The following is a 17,982-nucleotide window of genomic DNA, read 5'->3' as shown; positions in this document are numbered from 1 at the left end:
CACTCAGTGTTTGAATAAATAATGTATTTACTATACAACAAACATTTCATATACATGAAGCAATGTTTTCCCTCATTTCTGAAACTTAGAAGCTGAAGCTTTTTTTTTTAGATTGCTGGTTAAATCATTTTCTTATATAGAAATGATCACTGTTCAATTGCGTTTATAAAACATGTTTGAAAAAAGCATGACCTAAACATGTTAAGATGTGTGCCTTAACACACAAAATCACAGTTCACCAACATGTTTCATTAGCACATTAACACACACTCTTTAGACACAGGGGTCTAAATGACGTAATCATGCATCAATAAATAAGCAAGCAAAGAAATCGAATAGCTCAGTACTGACCAACTTGGAGCTCACTGAGCATTGACCAATAACAAATGACACCACTTGTAAGTTAAGAAACTGAAGCAGTATAAGATGATGGAGTCTGGCAGTTTTCAGGGTGCAGCCCCGGGCTCTGTATGTATTTATGGGCATCAGGGTTGACCCAGGCATGTTTTATTGGAGAGGCTGTTTGTTTTTTGGGTCATTTTAAGCCCAGTCTATGTCCAAGCCTCTGTTTTTGCCTCGGGTTTAAATGCCTGCAGTGTGGAACTATTGAGTGAACATGAAGAATGGTGATATCTGCGCTTCTAATGCTTTGGCTGTGCTTGTTTAATGTGAGCACATGCCTGTTTGTCCATTCTTTAACTTCTTTAGCATTTTTGGACAACCTGAAATACAGTCCTGCGACGCCGTCGTTTGCTCTTCAGATACGGCTGGTTAAAAATAAAACTCTTGTGGTGAAATCGGTCCGTTTTGCCAGATCTTTTCTGGTTTTAAACTGGTGGTAAGTAGTGCTTTCAAAACAAGGAGAGAGGATCACAGAATGAGCACATGGTGCAGAACAATATCCTTGCTCATTCATTCCACCAACAAAACAAAAAAAGTTGATGGTGTATTTACACTGATATTAAAAATCTTTTACTGCAAATGACATTGACTTACTAACAGATCCAGTATTATCACTGTAAATGACTTCAGATCTTAATAAAGATAGGAAGATCAGAAAAATTTTGAGGTGAACGGCACAAGTGGTTCTGAACAGATGCTGTGGAAAAACACCCGAAATAACGTTTCCAACACAAAAATGCAACAGCCATTAAAGGTACACAAGAAAATATCTATGTAACCATCCACTGCCCAAAGGGAAAGTATGGAAGTGCATCACAATGCATGAAAATACAAATAACTGACCCTAGAACTGTTTTTCTGGTCTTCTGTCAGAACAGTAAAGTGCTTTTACAAAAGTCTCCACTTAGAGGAGATGAGGCTAGACATCAAAGTCATCAAAGACAGCCGTTTACAGCTGGTCACTTCATGTGAGTAGGATCTGGATTGCACCCTGAGAAGATTTTAGACACATGCATTAATGCTATTTTTGCTAATTAGCTCACTGTGCTGCAATTATGACTGGTGTTTAGGTTGTACTGGGAGGGTGTACTGGTCATCGATTGTGTCTTGGAGAGACTGATGTGTTTACGCTGCTATAACACGTAGCTCAAATGCGTCTCAGACGTCCTCCTGAAGTGGTTTGAGTGATCAGATTTGTACCTTGTTTTTAATGCGCATTGGGTGCGTTTACACTCGGCCCGGCCTTATCCGGATACAATCCTGATACTCAAGACGGGTGAAGTGACCGGCTGTATACAAGGTCTAAGGAAGTTAGACTAAGGAAATGATATTATACCTTCACAACTTGTACTCTTGGACAACAACGATGAGTTAAATACTCATCATGAAAAAACCCGATCGAATGTTTTGGCAAGTTAATGTTATATTATATGAAGTCTACATATGAGTGCCATCCCTTTGATCTTCTTCATCAGAGGGTTCCTTGGGCGCTTCCTCAGAACCTTCAGCGGCAGGAACATCGGCCATCACGAAGGAGTCTGCGGAGCGGTTGCTAAGCCTCAGAGGCGCGAGGCGGCGGAGGTTGTTGGGGCTCCAGGGTAGGTGGCGCTGTGCTCTCTGAGAAGGTGCCACGCTAGTGTCAGTCTCAGCCTCTGAAAGCCAGGGAGGTGGAGGAGTGTCCATCTCTGGCATGAATGCTGGGTTCTCTATTCCTCCTATACAGGGAGGAGAAGCAGAAAGTTGCGTTAGTGAGACCCTATTGGAAGTGTGTGCAATACTTGGGAACGTTAAATAAGTAACAACATTGTTTATTTATAGCTAGTAGCGAGCTCAGGCTAATTGAGGACCTTTTTCAGTGCCTAGCTACACAAACTGTTACAAGGCATCAGCTGTACTGTGATGTAGCCTTGACTGGAATAAAAATCATTAGGTTGTATTGTACGGTTCTAGATATGTTGAGCATTTTATTGGATGGCCAATAAAGCTACTCCCATTGATTTGCAGTGTTAGTGAGAGCACATATGGACGTGTCTATATCAGTTCTGTAATACATGGCCATGCCCACTCATCCACTGTGAGGCAGCGAGCATTTTGTCGCTGTCTAGTGGAAAACAAGATTTTTTTACAGGAACTTTACAGGAGATGAAAAAAGACCTTCCTGACCTTCAATGGAAATCAATGTACAATATTTTATATATAAGTCATTTTGGAGATTTTCTATTGGTCAATTAATCCAGAATTATTTACACAGGGTACAGAGCAGCCCCAGGGTTCAAATGATGAGGAAAATGAGCAGCTATTATTAGGTAAAAATCAATGTTTTCTGTGGAATTAACAGAATTTCACTCAACGTAAGTTACTGTACTGTTACTATAAATTACCCAAACATCATTTGACCAGAGAATCTTTTGCATGTGTCCAAAACCTTTCAGGTTGTTGAGTTGTTCTCAATCTGTGATAGGCTGTGTAATAACTGAGCTAACACTAAAAATAATCATAGGATGTTTTTTTTTGTTTGAGAATCAAATCTGACTCAAAAAACACAAGCCATATTCAACTGTATCTTCTGCTGTGGCCAGTTCTCTATTCCAAGTTGGTAAGGCTGACTTTGTATTGCAGCTTCGAGGACAGTGGGTTTAGTGGATGGTTGTGGATACGCTGTTTATGTTGAGAGGGGTGGCGCTAGTGAATGGAAGTCAATGAATTGGAGTATTAAACCTCTGGCATTATTATATAAAAAAGCATGTTGTGCCTGTCCTCCTTTCATACAGTGTGTCCTGATTATTAAACATTAACTTTCTAGCTAACCTATTGCCATATTCCTACAGAAGTAATATGTCACCTACTTAACTGTAAACATAGATATCACTGTTTAGAAGATGAGTGCAACAATGATTGATCAGCTGATAGTGTTATTCTAATAGCTCTGGCTAAATATTGGCACTGTATGCTCAGAATGCTATTGTGGGGGTCACAAAATCAAATAAGGTTACTGGTCCAAATGAACCAAATGAACACTCACCTCCCACTGTATACGGAGGGGCTCTCATGGGAGAATTGCCACTTGCAGCAGCGCCATCGCCGCTGTAGGCACTGTCCGCTTCTGAAAACTCAAAATCTAGTCAGAAAAAAAGGAAAGACAGTCGTTACTCTGAGGCACACTCGATATTCATTCTACTCAGACACATCAACGTTTTAGAACTGGCACTGTAAGAAAGGTTACCTTCATCTCCATATGGATAGCTTTTATCTGTAGTCTTTCCATTCGCCATCTGGAAACACACAGAAGAGGATTAGAGTGGAGGCATCTACATCAGCTAGCAGGTCATTTGCAAAAGGACTGGAATTAAGTCTCTTCATGTCTGGAAGCTCTCACCTTATGGTTTGTCTTTGGGTGCTTTGTGATTTTCTTGACCGGAGTGACGCCCATCTTGGCGGATTTGAAGGATTCAAGCCGGTTCCTCATTGTCCTCTGGAAGATCTCCTGTACCTCATCCTCGCTCTGGTTGATGGTGAAGTCACTGCGGCTGTACTTGTGACGGTGCTGCAGACAAATGTAGCATTTTTGCATTCATGTATTCTGGCTGGTAGTTATTAGTAGTCCAATATAGTGCTTGCCCAAAACACAGCCTTGGCAACTGTGTCAAATGTGTGATGCAACCAATGCTAAGCTTCCACCATATGGTTTATTGTGATTTCTGAGGGGTGTGTATGAGCACTTTTTAGGTGACGGTTACTCATATATATGTATGAGAAATGGTATACATACATTTTTCCTGCTCCTGTACAGATGTTGCTGCAGTAGATGGTGAGCATTGAAGTCCTCATTCATTCCCCTCATGTCTTGTTCATGAATGTCCAGAGACACAGAAGGAACAGTGTTCCGTCTGGGTGGACAAAAAGCAAACGCCAGCGTTGGATGTGTGGTTCTGTCATTGTTTATTTGAGTCATCTCTTTCAAGGTTATGATGGACAGACTGACCTAAATGCAACAACACTCACTGAATAGATGACCCATACTAGTGTGTCTCTCATAAACAGCCTGTGTTTACTCTCCCTCCTCAGCTCACTCTCATGACTGTGGCCAGAGGACATACTGGTGTCTATTTACAGTCTCTAGAACTGAGGGCCTGAGGGCCTGAGAGTCTAGCACAGTTTGGTGATTTCCTTGCTTCAGGACACCAAATAAACCTGGTAATTAGATAACGAGTTATGTCAGGTGTACCTGAACAGGAAAATTAGCAAAGTGTGCAGGAGTTCTTTGGCTGTGAGAAAACTTCTATGTCAAACTACGGTCTTAAGTAAAGAACTTTTGAAGAAGCCTTATTTCAAAGATTGTCAAAATTTGTCAAATGGGTAAAATCAGACTATATTGAGCACAGTCTCCCAGTTTTAATGGTTCTTGACTTCAGTGTATGATTCTCTAAAAACATCTGGAATTGACATTGTGTGGAGCTTCTTAAAACGTTCTTAAAAATGTTCTTCTTGGTGTGTCACACATATATGATGCGGTTGATCATACATACATGGTGGTCACTGGCACGTTGTCGATGCCAAAGTCTAGCTCGGAGGTGATGTCAGGCATGACTCCAGAAAACTCCATCCCATATTTCTTATCGAAGTCCACATTAGTACCCTCACCATTGCGCAGGAAGGCCAGCGATCCACGTTTTTCCCCCTAGTTTAAAGATAGAGGTTTACTCCTTTGGAACAGATGCTGTGGGGGCGACTTTGACTAGTCAGGCCAACTCAGAGGAAGATACCAAAAATCATCCCGGCCCTCACCTCAGTAACGTAATTGACGGCATCCTCCAGATTCAGTTTGTGGAAGATGCTGAATAGGTAGTCTCTGTTCTTTCTGGCTTCTGGCTTCATCAAAAACCAGGTGATGTATGTGTCCTCGAACCGCTTCCAGCTGAAACAGAGGCGAACGGAGACCAAGAAAGTCAGAAAGTGTAGACTTTCCAGATCGGACAAAGGAATGACGACTGGTTTGTATGTATTGTTTTAAAGCCAAAATTCTTATATTTCAGGTCCAGTGCTCACCCTCTGGTCCACCAGTTGTCTCCTATGCGTCCAGAGATGTCCTCCATTGCTGCCAGAATGTGCTCGCATGCCTGTAACACAGATGCATGCAGTCATATTTAGGGAAGCTGGAAGATCTAGGTCTAGATCAGTGTTCTTTCTCTATTTTAACTAACTTTAAAAACTGAATGAATGTAGGGAGGAAGGCTAACATCTTACTCAAGCAAAAGGGGAAGTATGGAAGCACAACATGTATTAACAATTACATACAGTCAAATATTTACATTTAAAAAAAGGTTTTGACACATAAATGTTTTATTTGATGGTGTATGATGATGTAATATTGTGTAATACTAACATGTGTGCTAGTAATTCTGACAGTTGTGGGCAGTTTTTATTTGAACACCTTAACGCTTCAAGGCATTTTACACACTAAGCTGTGTTATTCAGTAACTACAGGGACTTGTACAAACTGTGGGGCTATTCTCTGGTAATAGACGTTTGTAGTAATCGGCAGGTCATTGGCTGTTTAAGGGCTTCATGTAAAAAGTTTTATTTTGGAAATGTAAAGTGAGTAAAAGTGCAAGTACTCGCTTTTAATAATACAGTAAAATATGTACTTACCCTGTTGTTAACTTTCTCAATAAGCTTGAGGTCAGATGGAGTGACCCTTTTTACTTTGAGCCATTTGACAAGGGGTTTCATCGTGAGGCCCTGGGAGAAAAAAATTATTAAATGAATGGCAAGACTAAAAGGATCTGCTTCTTTAAAAGCATGATTAGTACTTAACAATGTGAAGTACATTCATTTTGAGAAATAAAAAGCATAGTCTAATACAATTTCACAATATATTTAAATACAATTTTTACCCTTTTAGACATTAACATATGAATAGGAATATATTTCACACTGTGATTCTAACAAGATAAATAGAAATAGCCATTATAAGCTGAACGGGGTTCTGAATGTAAGAAATCCGTACCTGAATCACAACAGTGAAGTACACCACAATGAGTGTTGTGCTGATCATCAGGTTCTTCTCTTTGATTCTGGTCTCATCCAATGAAGCTGCCAGACCATAAGCCACTGCCCCACGCAGACCACCATAGCTCATGACTAGCTGATCGATCACCTCTATGGGAACCAGCCTGTACCGGTTGAGGAACCAAGTCAATGAAAAAACACCTGGAGGACCAAAACACACCACCAAAAATCATAGTGAGACAAACACGTTTTACTACAGGTGATATGCAAAAATTTAACATCATAATATATCACATGAAATGTGTAAAATAAAAGCAGTATTGCTGTATTTTTAATGAATTATAATGATTTATTTGATTTAATATTTGGGAACTAAAATATAATAATGGCTAAAATCAATGTATTTAAGCAATGCCCTTAAACAAGTGAGTCTGAGGCCCAGTAATACTACAGTGATTATTTATTTATTATTTATTTATTTATTTATTATTTTAGCTTTTTTAGTGTTCATTTTCAAGCAGAATCAGACACAACTTAAACGCTGTTTACAGGCTCTCTCTATTGGTCTAGATTGTGGATGTGCTGACAATGCTCATCTCATATATATACTCAGAAAAGTGTACTGTGACTGTCCCTATATTGTCTCCATTTTGACTTTACTATTAACAAAAGTACGTTTACGTACTCACCAATGAACCTGTAGACTATAGCAAAGAGTATTGTGAGACAGATGAAGCCAGTGTTCCACACCCAGATGACACTGTCAATGGCGGTGACACCCAAAAAGACAAAGATCATCGTCTCTGAGCCATTGGCGAACACCTTCATAGCATAGCGCACAGCAGTAACAGACTTTTCATCCATGTTGGCGTTTACATATTTTTGACAGCACACGCCACAGAAAGTAACTCTGTAAGAGATAAAAAGAAAAAAAAAAAAAACAAGCCTGTCAGTCAATCTGTTTAGCTGCACTATAGCTGTCACATAGGTGATTATATAATTAAGAAGTTTCCCATGTCTGGATAAAATTACAGTCGTATGCAGTTGTAACATTTCGGATCAAATGTTGACTGAAAATAACTACACTACTACTTTTACAATAAGAGAGAATAAACGTCTGTAAATGTGAATGCACACTAACTGTTTATTTGCTGAATTTAACATATTGGATTTCTGTTTTAAATGTGGCATGTAGAAAGGCTATGGGAATATACTTTTTTTCCAATATGTCAAATTCAGCAGACCAATACAATTTGTGCACTAAAATTCACAGAAAAATGCCATATTTACTTTTTTTTAAACATATTTTCGTTTAGAATATCAATAAAACATTCCATATTTAACTGAGGTGGTCATACGTTTGCATTTGACTGAATATGCATCAAATGTAAATTAGCCTGATATGCTGTTTAGTCTCCTGATTGAATATAAGGCTGTATCATCTCACATCTCATTATATTGAAGCTCATCAAAGTTCTCAATCAAATCATCTATATATATATTTTATATATATATATATATATATATATATATATATATATATATATATATATATATATATATATATATATATATATATATAATAACTTTAATTATGTCATTTTTGGGAAAGAAACCAAAGTGTGGTCTCACATAAACTTGCAGTTTAATATTAGTACACTGTATTACAGTAGAAAAACGTCCCGCCCATTCTAAAATAGAGATTCTGTTTGGCTCCACCTCTGAGTTTGACTCTCTATTGTTCCACCCCACAGCTGAAATAGAGTTTCTGACTGTTTTTGCTGCAAATACTGAATCTCCCCCTGTTTCTGCCTAAAGGTTTTAAATCTATTTGGTGCGCTATTTCAATATCATGCCAGATTGATTGCCACTCCTGGTGTAGAACATGGAATAAGGTCTTACGAAAGAATGGCTGAGAGTGAAAGCATCTCAGCGGTGAGGTAGGACAGATAGCCCAGGACGAAGATGAACCCAGCCTCAATGATTTGAACCTTCCCTGTGTACTTGGTCAACAGGGAGATGATGATGGCAAATGCGACACCAATCAAAGAACCTCCAAAGGACACTACAAAAAATGAGACTGAGGAGAGAGACAAACAGAGGGAAAAGGTGACTTGCTGCAACTATTACAACTGTTTCAGACTTCCATAGCAGGCATGCAATATCAGTTAGGAGAGTAAAGTACATACCAATGCCTTTGATGATCTCTCCTGCATCGATTTTTGATCCTCCCAGGGACACAAAGGCATCAAAAACATTGTAAAGCACCTGTGTGAGCAAGTCAGAAATAGCAACTGTGAGAAAGAGGAAGAAACCTGAACACTGAAGGCACGTTTTAGAACCCCAACATTTTTTTATTAGGTCCTCCTACCTTATAAGCTCTATTAAGGTCTAAGAAGGCCTAGTATACAAGTTTACAATTAAACACTGTGGCCTGATGTTCTCAGCCAACCATCAGTGGTCAGTTTCTATCCAATGATCCAATTTTGACCAATGATTTGAGAGGTGGACCAACTGTAATGTGATTAGACACATGTCAGGGTCACTGCTAGGCTGATGATCCAGTTCTGTGGTCAGAAACCAGTCTGAAGGTCAGGACTGCCATAGTTCAGTTTTTTTATAGTCTGTCTCAAAATGTACCTCAGCAAAGGTAGGGCAGGTGTTTTTAATAAAGTGGCCAATGAGTATAGATTGTAACACCTACTATGCTACAGTAACCTGAGCAAATGTAGAAGAAACTAACCACAGTGACTCCATCGTTGAGCAGAGACTCCCCAAACACCCAGATGAAGAGCACCTCGTTCACATGCACCTCCTCAAACACAGCGATCACGGCAACGGGGTCCACAGCTGCAAGTAGGCTGCCAAAGAGCAGGAACTGCAACAGTCCGATCTGCAGATCACCTGAAGGGCAGACAGATATTTTCAAAATCTTAAAATCAAAGGAACTCATTATGTTAACTGGACAGGTCAACAAGATCACTGAGACATACCCATAGCTCCTCCTAAATAGCAGCCCCAGAGGGACACGCCCACTGCCCCTGCATTCCAGACGGTGCCGATCACGGCGTGGACGAGGATGGCACCCAGGTTGCTAAAGAAAAGCTTGTTTGGCATGAAGTAGCCCGTGTCCAGGATAATCTGTGGCAGCAGGAAGTAGAAAAAATTCCTTGGGGCGAGTTTGAAGGTCTGTGCCTTGTCTGCACCCCAGACAATCCCTCCCAGAATGAACCCACAGATGATGAGGAGTCCACTCTCAGGAAAGAAGCTTTTGAGTCGGGTATTCAGTTGGACCACTGCAAAGAAACAGAAAGATTGATTCATTTATATGAATTGGTTTTGTGATTGTTCTTTTAGAGACACCCTGAAAGCACTTTTTTAACAAGTAAGGCTGGTCCAGTTTTTAAAGGAATGCTCCAATATTTTCAACCTACTCTCTATCTGCCGGATTGCTTTCGCAACAATCCCTTCTGCAGTGAGTGGCACCTTTTACACAAGGGAACTATAACACTTGCCAACTAATGTGCCCCTAGTAAGCAGGTCCCACAATAGTCCAGTTCTTGTCTCTTAATCTGGTGTAAGGAGCATTGTAAGGTTGCATTGAAATTATCTCCTTTTTGTCCATTTCCGTAGTTTATTAATCATTTCTTATTGCTTTCAACACCTTTGAATTTCCTGCCGCTTGCCTCGCCTACCTTTAGAGACACATTGCTTTGAAAATCCTGAAGCATACACTTCTCATTAACAATTCTCGCTTACTATTCCAGGACTGGGGTTAATCTGAAACCAGCCCAAAGTGCACACAGGTGAACACTGAACTTTTTTATGAAGTCTCATGCTTGGCAGACAGTCAGAACTAAGTACTTTCTTTTCCCGTTTTTGCAAAAGCTAAAGTAAAGACACTGCAAGGAGCAAACAAAACTGCTGTGAGGATAAACTCCAATGACATTAGCTGGACCAAAAGTATAGTATTTTTTTTAGTACAATAAGTTTAGTACAATAAGCCATCAAACACATGAGTGTGAATAGAAATATCCCTCATTTTGGAATGTAACCCAGTATGTATTCTCTGTACAGTGGCTACAATCTACCTCACTGAAGGTTTTGTGAACTACCACAGCTTGAGATCTAGATGGTGTGTCATTTCCATCCAGCAGCTAGCAGATTCAATCATAGCAATCTTTGGAGAGTTCAAGTATTAGTTAATTCAGGTAGAATAAAATAGGAAGATGACAAAAAAAAGTCAAGGCCCAAAAACTTTGCATTATTTATCATATGCGTGGGAGACCTCAGCATCATGGAGTGGAGCTGAAAATGCAACTCTAGGAAACTCTACTTTACAAAGTAATTTCTGCTGACACAGCTAGCACGCTAATACAAGGCTATAACAGCCAGTGTAAGGGCTATTACTTCTAATTGTAGAAGACAGTAACCAGACGGTACCTTCTGAGTTACAGCAAATGCAGATTGAATGAATGCACTTGTCTGATTAGAAAATCATTAAATAAGTACAGAAAGAAATCCCCAGACGCATGAAGAATTACACCCTGTTCTCTTCACAGAGTGTGCAGACGTAGGGTTGGGTGGTGGAGAAGTAACACATGGCCTCCTACATTTCATGAATCCAATTTATGAATGCCTATATATATATATGGTTCCCACAGATGCCTTCCAGACACCTTCGAGTGGAATGGGATGGAACTGAGACTGGTCACGAGCTGGACAAGCATGTGTAAGATCAAGCCAAAATTTAGTGGGTATCTTATTAGGCCATGCCTCACAGTGGCACGAGTTTAAGGGAAATTCAATGGGATTCGAACCTTACAGACCAAAAGTCAAGACATTTTATTGTGTAGAGTGATGCTAGGTCTAGCAGTGGTGTTTAGGTCTTTAGACGTTCATAATAGATTTGTTCTATCCATTGGGGGAATGTCATTGGGGACAGAATTTCACTTGATTAGATTCTAACTATTTTATCAGTTCATGGTTCATTTATTCGAGCCGCTACATCGGATCATTTCACTGCACTAGCGCAGAATTTTAAGAGTCAACTGGCAATGGGCAACTGTTTCACAGTTTTACTGATATTATTACTTTACTTATTAAGCTATTACACATACCTGTTCTCCTACAAAATGTTTATATACAGATTATAGCCAGCCTCCACCTCCTAACCAGCCTATGGGCCGAAAGTGTTCCTACAAACTTCTATTACCTAAGAATAGCCCCACCAGTTTGTACAGAAGTCTCTGTACACCTTGGTGTGTAATAAGCCTTGCTGCGTTAAGAGGTTAGAAGATGGTAACGATTACTTGCTTGATTATTTCAAAGTCACATACCAGACATCTTTGCCACTCCGGCCACAAGTATCCACAGCACTACAAGGTACGGATTCTCCACGTGATGCCATTGTACCTTCACTATGAAAGCATTGGTTGAGTTTGTCTCTGCTTGATGTTGCAGGCTCTCTGCTTCTTCAGTCTGTTCTCCAGCCAAGGCACTACAGGTAAGAATTATGGCCTCCAGCAAAGCAAGATAGGTAGAGCTTGACATTCTGACACGCAAACAAATCAGGGCCAAAACTTCTCAGCAAGTTACTTCAGTCACCTCCACACCTGCAGGGTCAGGTTCAGCTACTTTGAAGCTAGGTGACTAATTACAGTCCAGCGAGCCCTTCTGAAAGTATCCTTACTACCAGAATTGCGGAGAGCTTGTAGGATCCCTCATGCACTTTTATGATGGACCCTCTTGGTTCTGTTTGTCGGTTTTGAATTCCTCTAATTCCTCTCCTTCTTTCCCCTTGCCTCACACTTTGATCCTGTCGTCCTGTGACCCTGGTTAGTGAGGGGGCAGTGGTGCGATAAGGCCGCAGAAACACAAATGGAGACTTTTAAACTGTTGAGGGGGCTAAGAACCTCCTCCTGGCACACAAAGTTAGTGTGTCATGTTTAACAGAGTGAGATTTTTGGTTACAGAGTACCTATTAAAGCCTTTTTATATTAAATATAATATATTATATATTATATAAAATATAATATCTGTATTGTATATCCTTTTCTGTTTGATCTTATAAAATATTCTAATAATTTGAGATACAGGGTGTCTATTTTTTCTTTCAAAAGTAAAACAAAAATTGTGGGATACACACTCATTGCATATATTTTACAAATATATCATTTATATTAAATAAAGGCATTGCCAATTGTTGTAGCATCAGCCTTTTTTCATAAATGTATTCTAATATGGACCTATTGCTTAAACCATTTGAATATGCTACTGGAGTAAATAGTAAAAAAGGTTGTCATGTCTTTTTTAGAATTAGACATTTTATAAATTTGACACCAAGTCCTGCAAGCTGCCTCAGAAACAATTCAATTCAATATTTTATAATTTTAAAATGGATATAAAAAAAAAGCTAAATAAAAAAAATAATAATTACAGGATATTATTTGTAATTCTTCTTTACAGAATTTTTGAAAACTTGTTTTGGTGAATAGTTTGTAATACTTAACTTGATGCTGTGTAAATTATTATAGCATAATAACATTTAAAAACTTTTGAATGGTTGTGTATTTCTCTATTTGCTGTCCAAAAAATGCACACAGAGATTCACAGCTGTGGTCTTGAGGTACACGTGTCCACTTTCTGCACAATGCAGAAAAGGTGGATTGCTTACCTGATTAGTTAGATATGGTGTGTTTAACTAGATAAAAAATACCTATGCAGGGCAAGACGTTCTCCAAGACCAGGCATGGGGAAAATGCTATAAAGTATGGAGGATTCAAATATGCATACCAGATCATTGTTACTTTAATCGTAACTCCAGCGAAGGGAATTCCAGGGTGATCAGTACAACCAAATTCATTTCATATTTCTCATAACTGTCAACAACCGTGGGTATTTTTGGGTGCAGACTGTGCTCAGGAATCGTTACATTGATTGAAGTTGGCATTTGTAGCATGCAGGGGCTTTTTAGTTGCCATTGTTCTTTCTGGAAACTTTGGACTCTTGGGTACTTTTGGTGTCCTTCTTATCTAATGTGTAAGGGTTTGATGTTGTAAAAAAAATGTAAGCCTTAGTTTTGTCCTTTTCTTTCTAAGAAGTTGTAAGCCTTTGAATGTCCGGTGTTTTATTTCATATGCCAAACATAATGTGCTTCGAAATGTCGCATCTTTCCAGAACCGGACATTAAATCAGAACCAGGCATTTTTTCAGTAACCGAGCTGAAATGATTCAACAAACTTTCATCAAAAAAAGTTAACACCCTCTCCCTCCGCGGATGCCTTGTTTTAATGATTGATGTGATCCTTTCACAACGTCCGTGAGCGAGCTTTCCGGTGGAAGGAAGCGGTAGGTTGTAGCATTATACATTTTCAGTATAACCTTTGACCTGGAGATGTATTTCCGTTGAGTTGGATTTCCAAACAGAATTAGGGTGAATTAGGGGAATTATGGAGAATCTGTTCTAATATCCAGCTCTGTCTCTCAGAGGCTGAGAAGAATAGGTAGTGACACTTTTCAGAGGTTTCCGCAACCAATACAGCTAAACTTAGCTGAGCTTCTTAATGGAATATTCTGCTTTTGCTTAGAAATGAATAGAAAACCTGTTGACTTAAAACACACCTATTACAAAAGTCAAGTAGTGGCTGTTTCAGCACCTGCCGATTGGCTTCTGGGATCAGGGTATTTTGAGTCAACAGTTTCTTGAATTTTTCTAAGCACAGATAAAATGTCTCAAGGTTTTACTTGTGGCAATCGACCACATGCTACAGATCACCCTAACCCAGCAGACAGAGGTCAGGGAATGTTTGAGTTCCTTACACAGACTTTCCGTTTTCTGTCAGCATTTAGTATTTAATAACATTTGAACCATAACCATGCGCTGTAGTGGCAGTGGCTGTTTTTTTTGGACGTGCTCATGACTCACCAGCAAAATATGTATAGCAAAATTCCTTGCTCTAGCCAACCTGGCATAGCATCTTGCTACTTCAAGGACGGGCGAATTACGCAAGCGGGTCATTAGTCATTTAAAGCCATCCATTATTAACCCAGGGTATTTCCACAGTTCCACACAGTTCCAGGCAGCGAGAACAGACATTGCAAGAGGAGAAAAACTCGCCGTATACTAAGGGTAAACACTAGGGGTGATGTTTCTTTTTGAAGTCTTTTTGAAGAGTTTTGGCAACATTGTGTTGTTATTAGTGCCTGAGGGGCAGTGCCTTCAAAAAACACTTCAATTAAGCCAATGTTGCTTATAATGAACAAAAGCAAATAGCCACACATTAGCACTATGCAAATGGCATCACACTAATATGTAGTTATCAGCTTTCATTTGATCTTGGAGATATTAGACAATCTGGCTCCGTTATTCCTTTAACTCTATGGCTTGAGCGTCAGAACTCCTCAGAGCTTAATTTAGTCTCCAGGGACTCATAACACCAATGACTTACAAATGAACAGATCACGAATAATATGAAGATAATAAGAACAGAAGATAATGAACAGATTTTGACTTTTGGTTTCACATCAGCCGTGAGCTCCGAAGGTCTAAGAACAGGGTGGTGTGTTTTTTTGTTAGAATTTAGGAAGTGAAATGAAGAAGAAATATTAGAAATTCAGGACTATTTCTAGGTGAATATTTCAGTTGGAGCAGGTGAACGCCTCAATATTATCTCTATTATTCAGATAAACCTCTCAAACCCATTCTGTCATTAAAGCAGGAGGGGGACAATCTGAACATTTAAAAATTCAGAAGAAATTTATGCACAAATGTTCAAATTTCACATTTTACTACACACATTGTTATGCTGATAATATTATTTATAATGAGTAAGTATTATTTTACATTAGAAAGGCATCCAAACTAAAAGCATGTTCATCAGCACTCTCACAATTTTGAGGGTTGCTTAAACTCACAAGGCCACAAGGCCACAAACACACACCTCAATAACAAGAAATGTTTCAGTGAAGAAGGTTCTGTAGGTGATCAAAAGTGGCTCCTCTAATAGAGTGTTAATTAAATTATCTCCTGCATTAATTGCCAAGGTTTGTAGTTTAGAGAAATTCTATGAACTTCTAGCTGAAGTGATGGAAAAGCCAGAAACAACCATTTAAGACACCCTTTTTCTTCTTTACATTCACATTCACTCAGATGTCTTCTACATTACTGCTCCAAAGATTCATTAATGGACTAACAGTGGTTCTTCAATGACAGTGCTAGAAAGAACCATAGAAGAACCATTTTTGGTTGCTAATCTTGCCCCTCTTTTTAGCTCTAGAATAATTTATGAGCCTTAATTTAATAGACTGTGACTGGCACAGAACTTAAGAGTGCTTTCAAAGAGTGCTGCACTGCATCAAGGTGACCTCTGGGTGGCAGATGTTGCCATAATAAGAAAAGGTTCCTGAGCTGAAACGTCCTCCATACATTGGTACATTACGTACCAGACAGCAGGTTAACCAAGGGCGCTTTAAGCTCACACTGATCTTCTGCATGACCCTTCAAAGAGTTACCTTCCTCCCTTGATTGAAAGATACATACACACACATCCTTTGCTCTGACCTGTACAACAAGCTCTGACAGTTTTTTAAAATCCGATTCTACTACAATACAAAATAGACCACTTAATGGAAAAGTTATAACAATGCAACTGGGTTAGGCTGAATAGGCCTGTTACAGCTTATACTACATCATATTTTAATAATAGCCACTGCTTTATCAGACACTCCCACCAGAATTCACCGTGCATAGCAGGCCGGCCGTCGAATTTTGAAAATGCTGCTACAGCGTTGATACAGAACTGCGTGAAATTTAGCTGGATTTCATTTTACATGCAATTTAGTTCGTTTTAACAGTGAAGGATGTAAATAACGGATCTCCATCACATTATCACATCACACGGCCCACATCTTCCATTTGGAAATGAGTGTAATGATTAAAGCATGTGATGCTGTCGAGTTCAGTTAGTGTCATGAAGCTATTTTCTTCCAACAAGCCTCTAAACTCCTTAGAAGTAAAAAGTAATGACATAAAAACAATACAATACTATTCGAGTTCATGGATCTTCCTGGATTTTGAGACATTTAAAATGTTTTAAAGATACACTACATTCACTTTACCAAGGATAATGATACTTTTCATACATGAAATTTCAACAAATAAAGTTTACAGAGGCATAGCAACTAAAAAGCATATAATCGAAATCACTTTGAAGCATTTTTGGTCACTTTTATAAGTGTCTAATAAAATATTCTTTTCATTGTCAGTGCAAGCGAATGACACAAAATAAATAAATGAATAAATCAATTATTCACACAAAAAACTCCAAAAAATCATTTTGGTCAGGCAAAGCTAAGAGTGCACATGTTCAATTTGCCGGTGTATCATCACAACACAGGCAATGATTCAGTAGTCAAAAGGCAAGATGCCAGGAGAGGCTTACCTAGTTTACAAAGCCAGCAGACCAGCACCCACAGGGCCACCAAGTAAGGAGTTTCTATGTGGTGCCATTTCCAAGTGACGATGGGTAGCGTTGTGATGGTCGTGGTAGAGTTGGTACTCTCACTGGTTGACGTCTCAGACCCGGTGGACCCGCTTGACTCACTGTTCCGAAATATGTCAGCCTGGCACAGCGTGCCAGAGACCAACAGCGCAGTGAGGACAAGGCTGAGCCGCCGTAAAAGTAGCATGTTGCAGAGGTTTTGCTGGTGAAGTTAAGGGCTTAGGTCTTAGCTATTGTCTTTTCTTACACTTGCTGTTATTTTCTTGCACTTGCTGCCTAGCATTTGCTTAACCTTTCTGACCTTGTAAGGCTTTACTTAGTCAAACTATCTGGCTATTCTTCCTTGCCGGACCATTTCTTCTTACTTGTGCCCACTTTTCTTCTGTAATCACTCTCACTTAATGTTTCTGTCAGACTCTGGCATGTATATAGTGCCTTCGACCATCCCTCCTTTAGGCATTGCTCCTCCTCATGCCCAATAGAGGCTCAGGTGAGGATCAGGCTGAGGCACCGCCCCCTTTTCATGCTCACCTGTGGCACTACAGGTGCAGCAGTAGAAGCATTAACTCATTGACCTTTGACTGTATTTAGAAGATATACCAGACAGAAGTGTCTCTAAGTTGTTATCACATGTCCACATCCTAAAACATCCTGTTCAGTAGCTGCATTGCGGTTCTACAGTTTAATCTCTCTACATTACAATATAGAAAGAGATCTCCAACATCAATACACTACTGTATATCAGCCAGGCCAAAAAAGACTCTATAAAAGACATGTGGTTGGTGTGGCGCAACGGATAATACCATTACCTGCCAGTGAGTTACCACACCATGTAATAGACTGGGCCTCGATTTCTGGGCTGCGCTACACTAATAAGAGTCATTGGGCAAGACTCCTAACACTACATTGGCCCACCTCTGTAATACAAGTAACCTTGTAAGTCAGCTAAATCAGCTGAAAGCCGTAAGTGTACATGTGAAGAACAAATTACATTGAAACGAATGTGTTGAATATCACTAATGTCCCATAATTCTATAAAAAAAACAGTGGTACTTGAGTAGTTGTTCTA

General features: G+C 39.4%; 1 protein-coding gene across 1 annotated transcript; it reads right to left on the bottom strand.

Annotated features, from left to right (window-relative positions):
* Positions 1 to 79: 79 nt before the first annotated feature.
* Positions 80 to 17,288, bottom strand: slc9a3.1 (solute carrier family 9 member A3, tandem duplicate 1). Its single transcript, XM_072675775.1, has 16 exons — positions 16,854 to 17,288; positions 9,405 to 9,707; positions 9,155 to 9,315; positions 8,601 to 8,679; positions 8,314 to 8,491; positions 7,101 to 7,321; positions 6,410 to 6,612; positions 6,052 to 6,141; positions 5,449 to 5,519; positions 5,188 to 5,317; positions 4,929 to 5,080; positions 4,172 to 4,289; positions 3,779 to 3,946; positions 3,626 to 3,674; positions 3,425 to 3,520; positions 80 to 2,117 (listed from the first exon to the last, which is right to left on the bottom strand). Exons 1-16 carry the CDS (start codon positions 17,098 to 17,100, stop codon positions 1,840 to 1,842), a joined length of 2,544 nt encoding a protein of 847 aa, XP_072531876.1. The 5' UTR covers positions 17,101 to 17,288; the 3' UTR covers positions 80 to 1,839.
* Between the last annotated feature and the right edge of the window lie 694 nt (positions 17,289 to 17,982).

This window comes from Salminus brasiliensis, chromosome 3 (genome assembly GCF_030463535.1).
Source record: "Salminus brasiliensis chromosome 3, fSalBra1.hap2, whole genome shotgun sequence".
NCBI classification, from domain to species: Eukaryota; Metazoa; Chordata; class Actinopteri; order Characiformes; family Bryconidae; genus Salminus; species Salminus brasiliensis.
Note: the sequence above shows the minus strand (reverse complement) of the source record. Positions and strands in the feature narration are given on the sequence as shown.

Excerpts from the sequence above, each read along its gene's own strand:
- slc9a3.1 (XM_072675775.1), bottom strand. The coding sequence starts at position 17,100 with ATGCTACTTTTACGGCGGCTCAGCCTTGTCCTCACTGCGCTGTTGGTC. Across the intron at positions 8,680-9,154 it reads TCAACGATGGAGTCACTGTG|GTGCTTTACAATGTTTTTGA; the intron begins GTTAGTTTCTTC and ends TTGCTCACACAG. Across the intron at positions 6,613-7,100 it reads TATAGTCTACAGGTTCATTG|GTGTTTTTTCATTGACTTGG; the intron begins GTGAGTACGTAA and ends TTGGTCCTCCAG.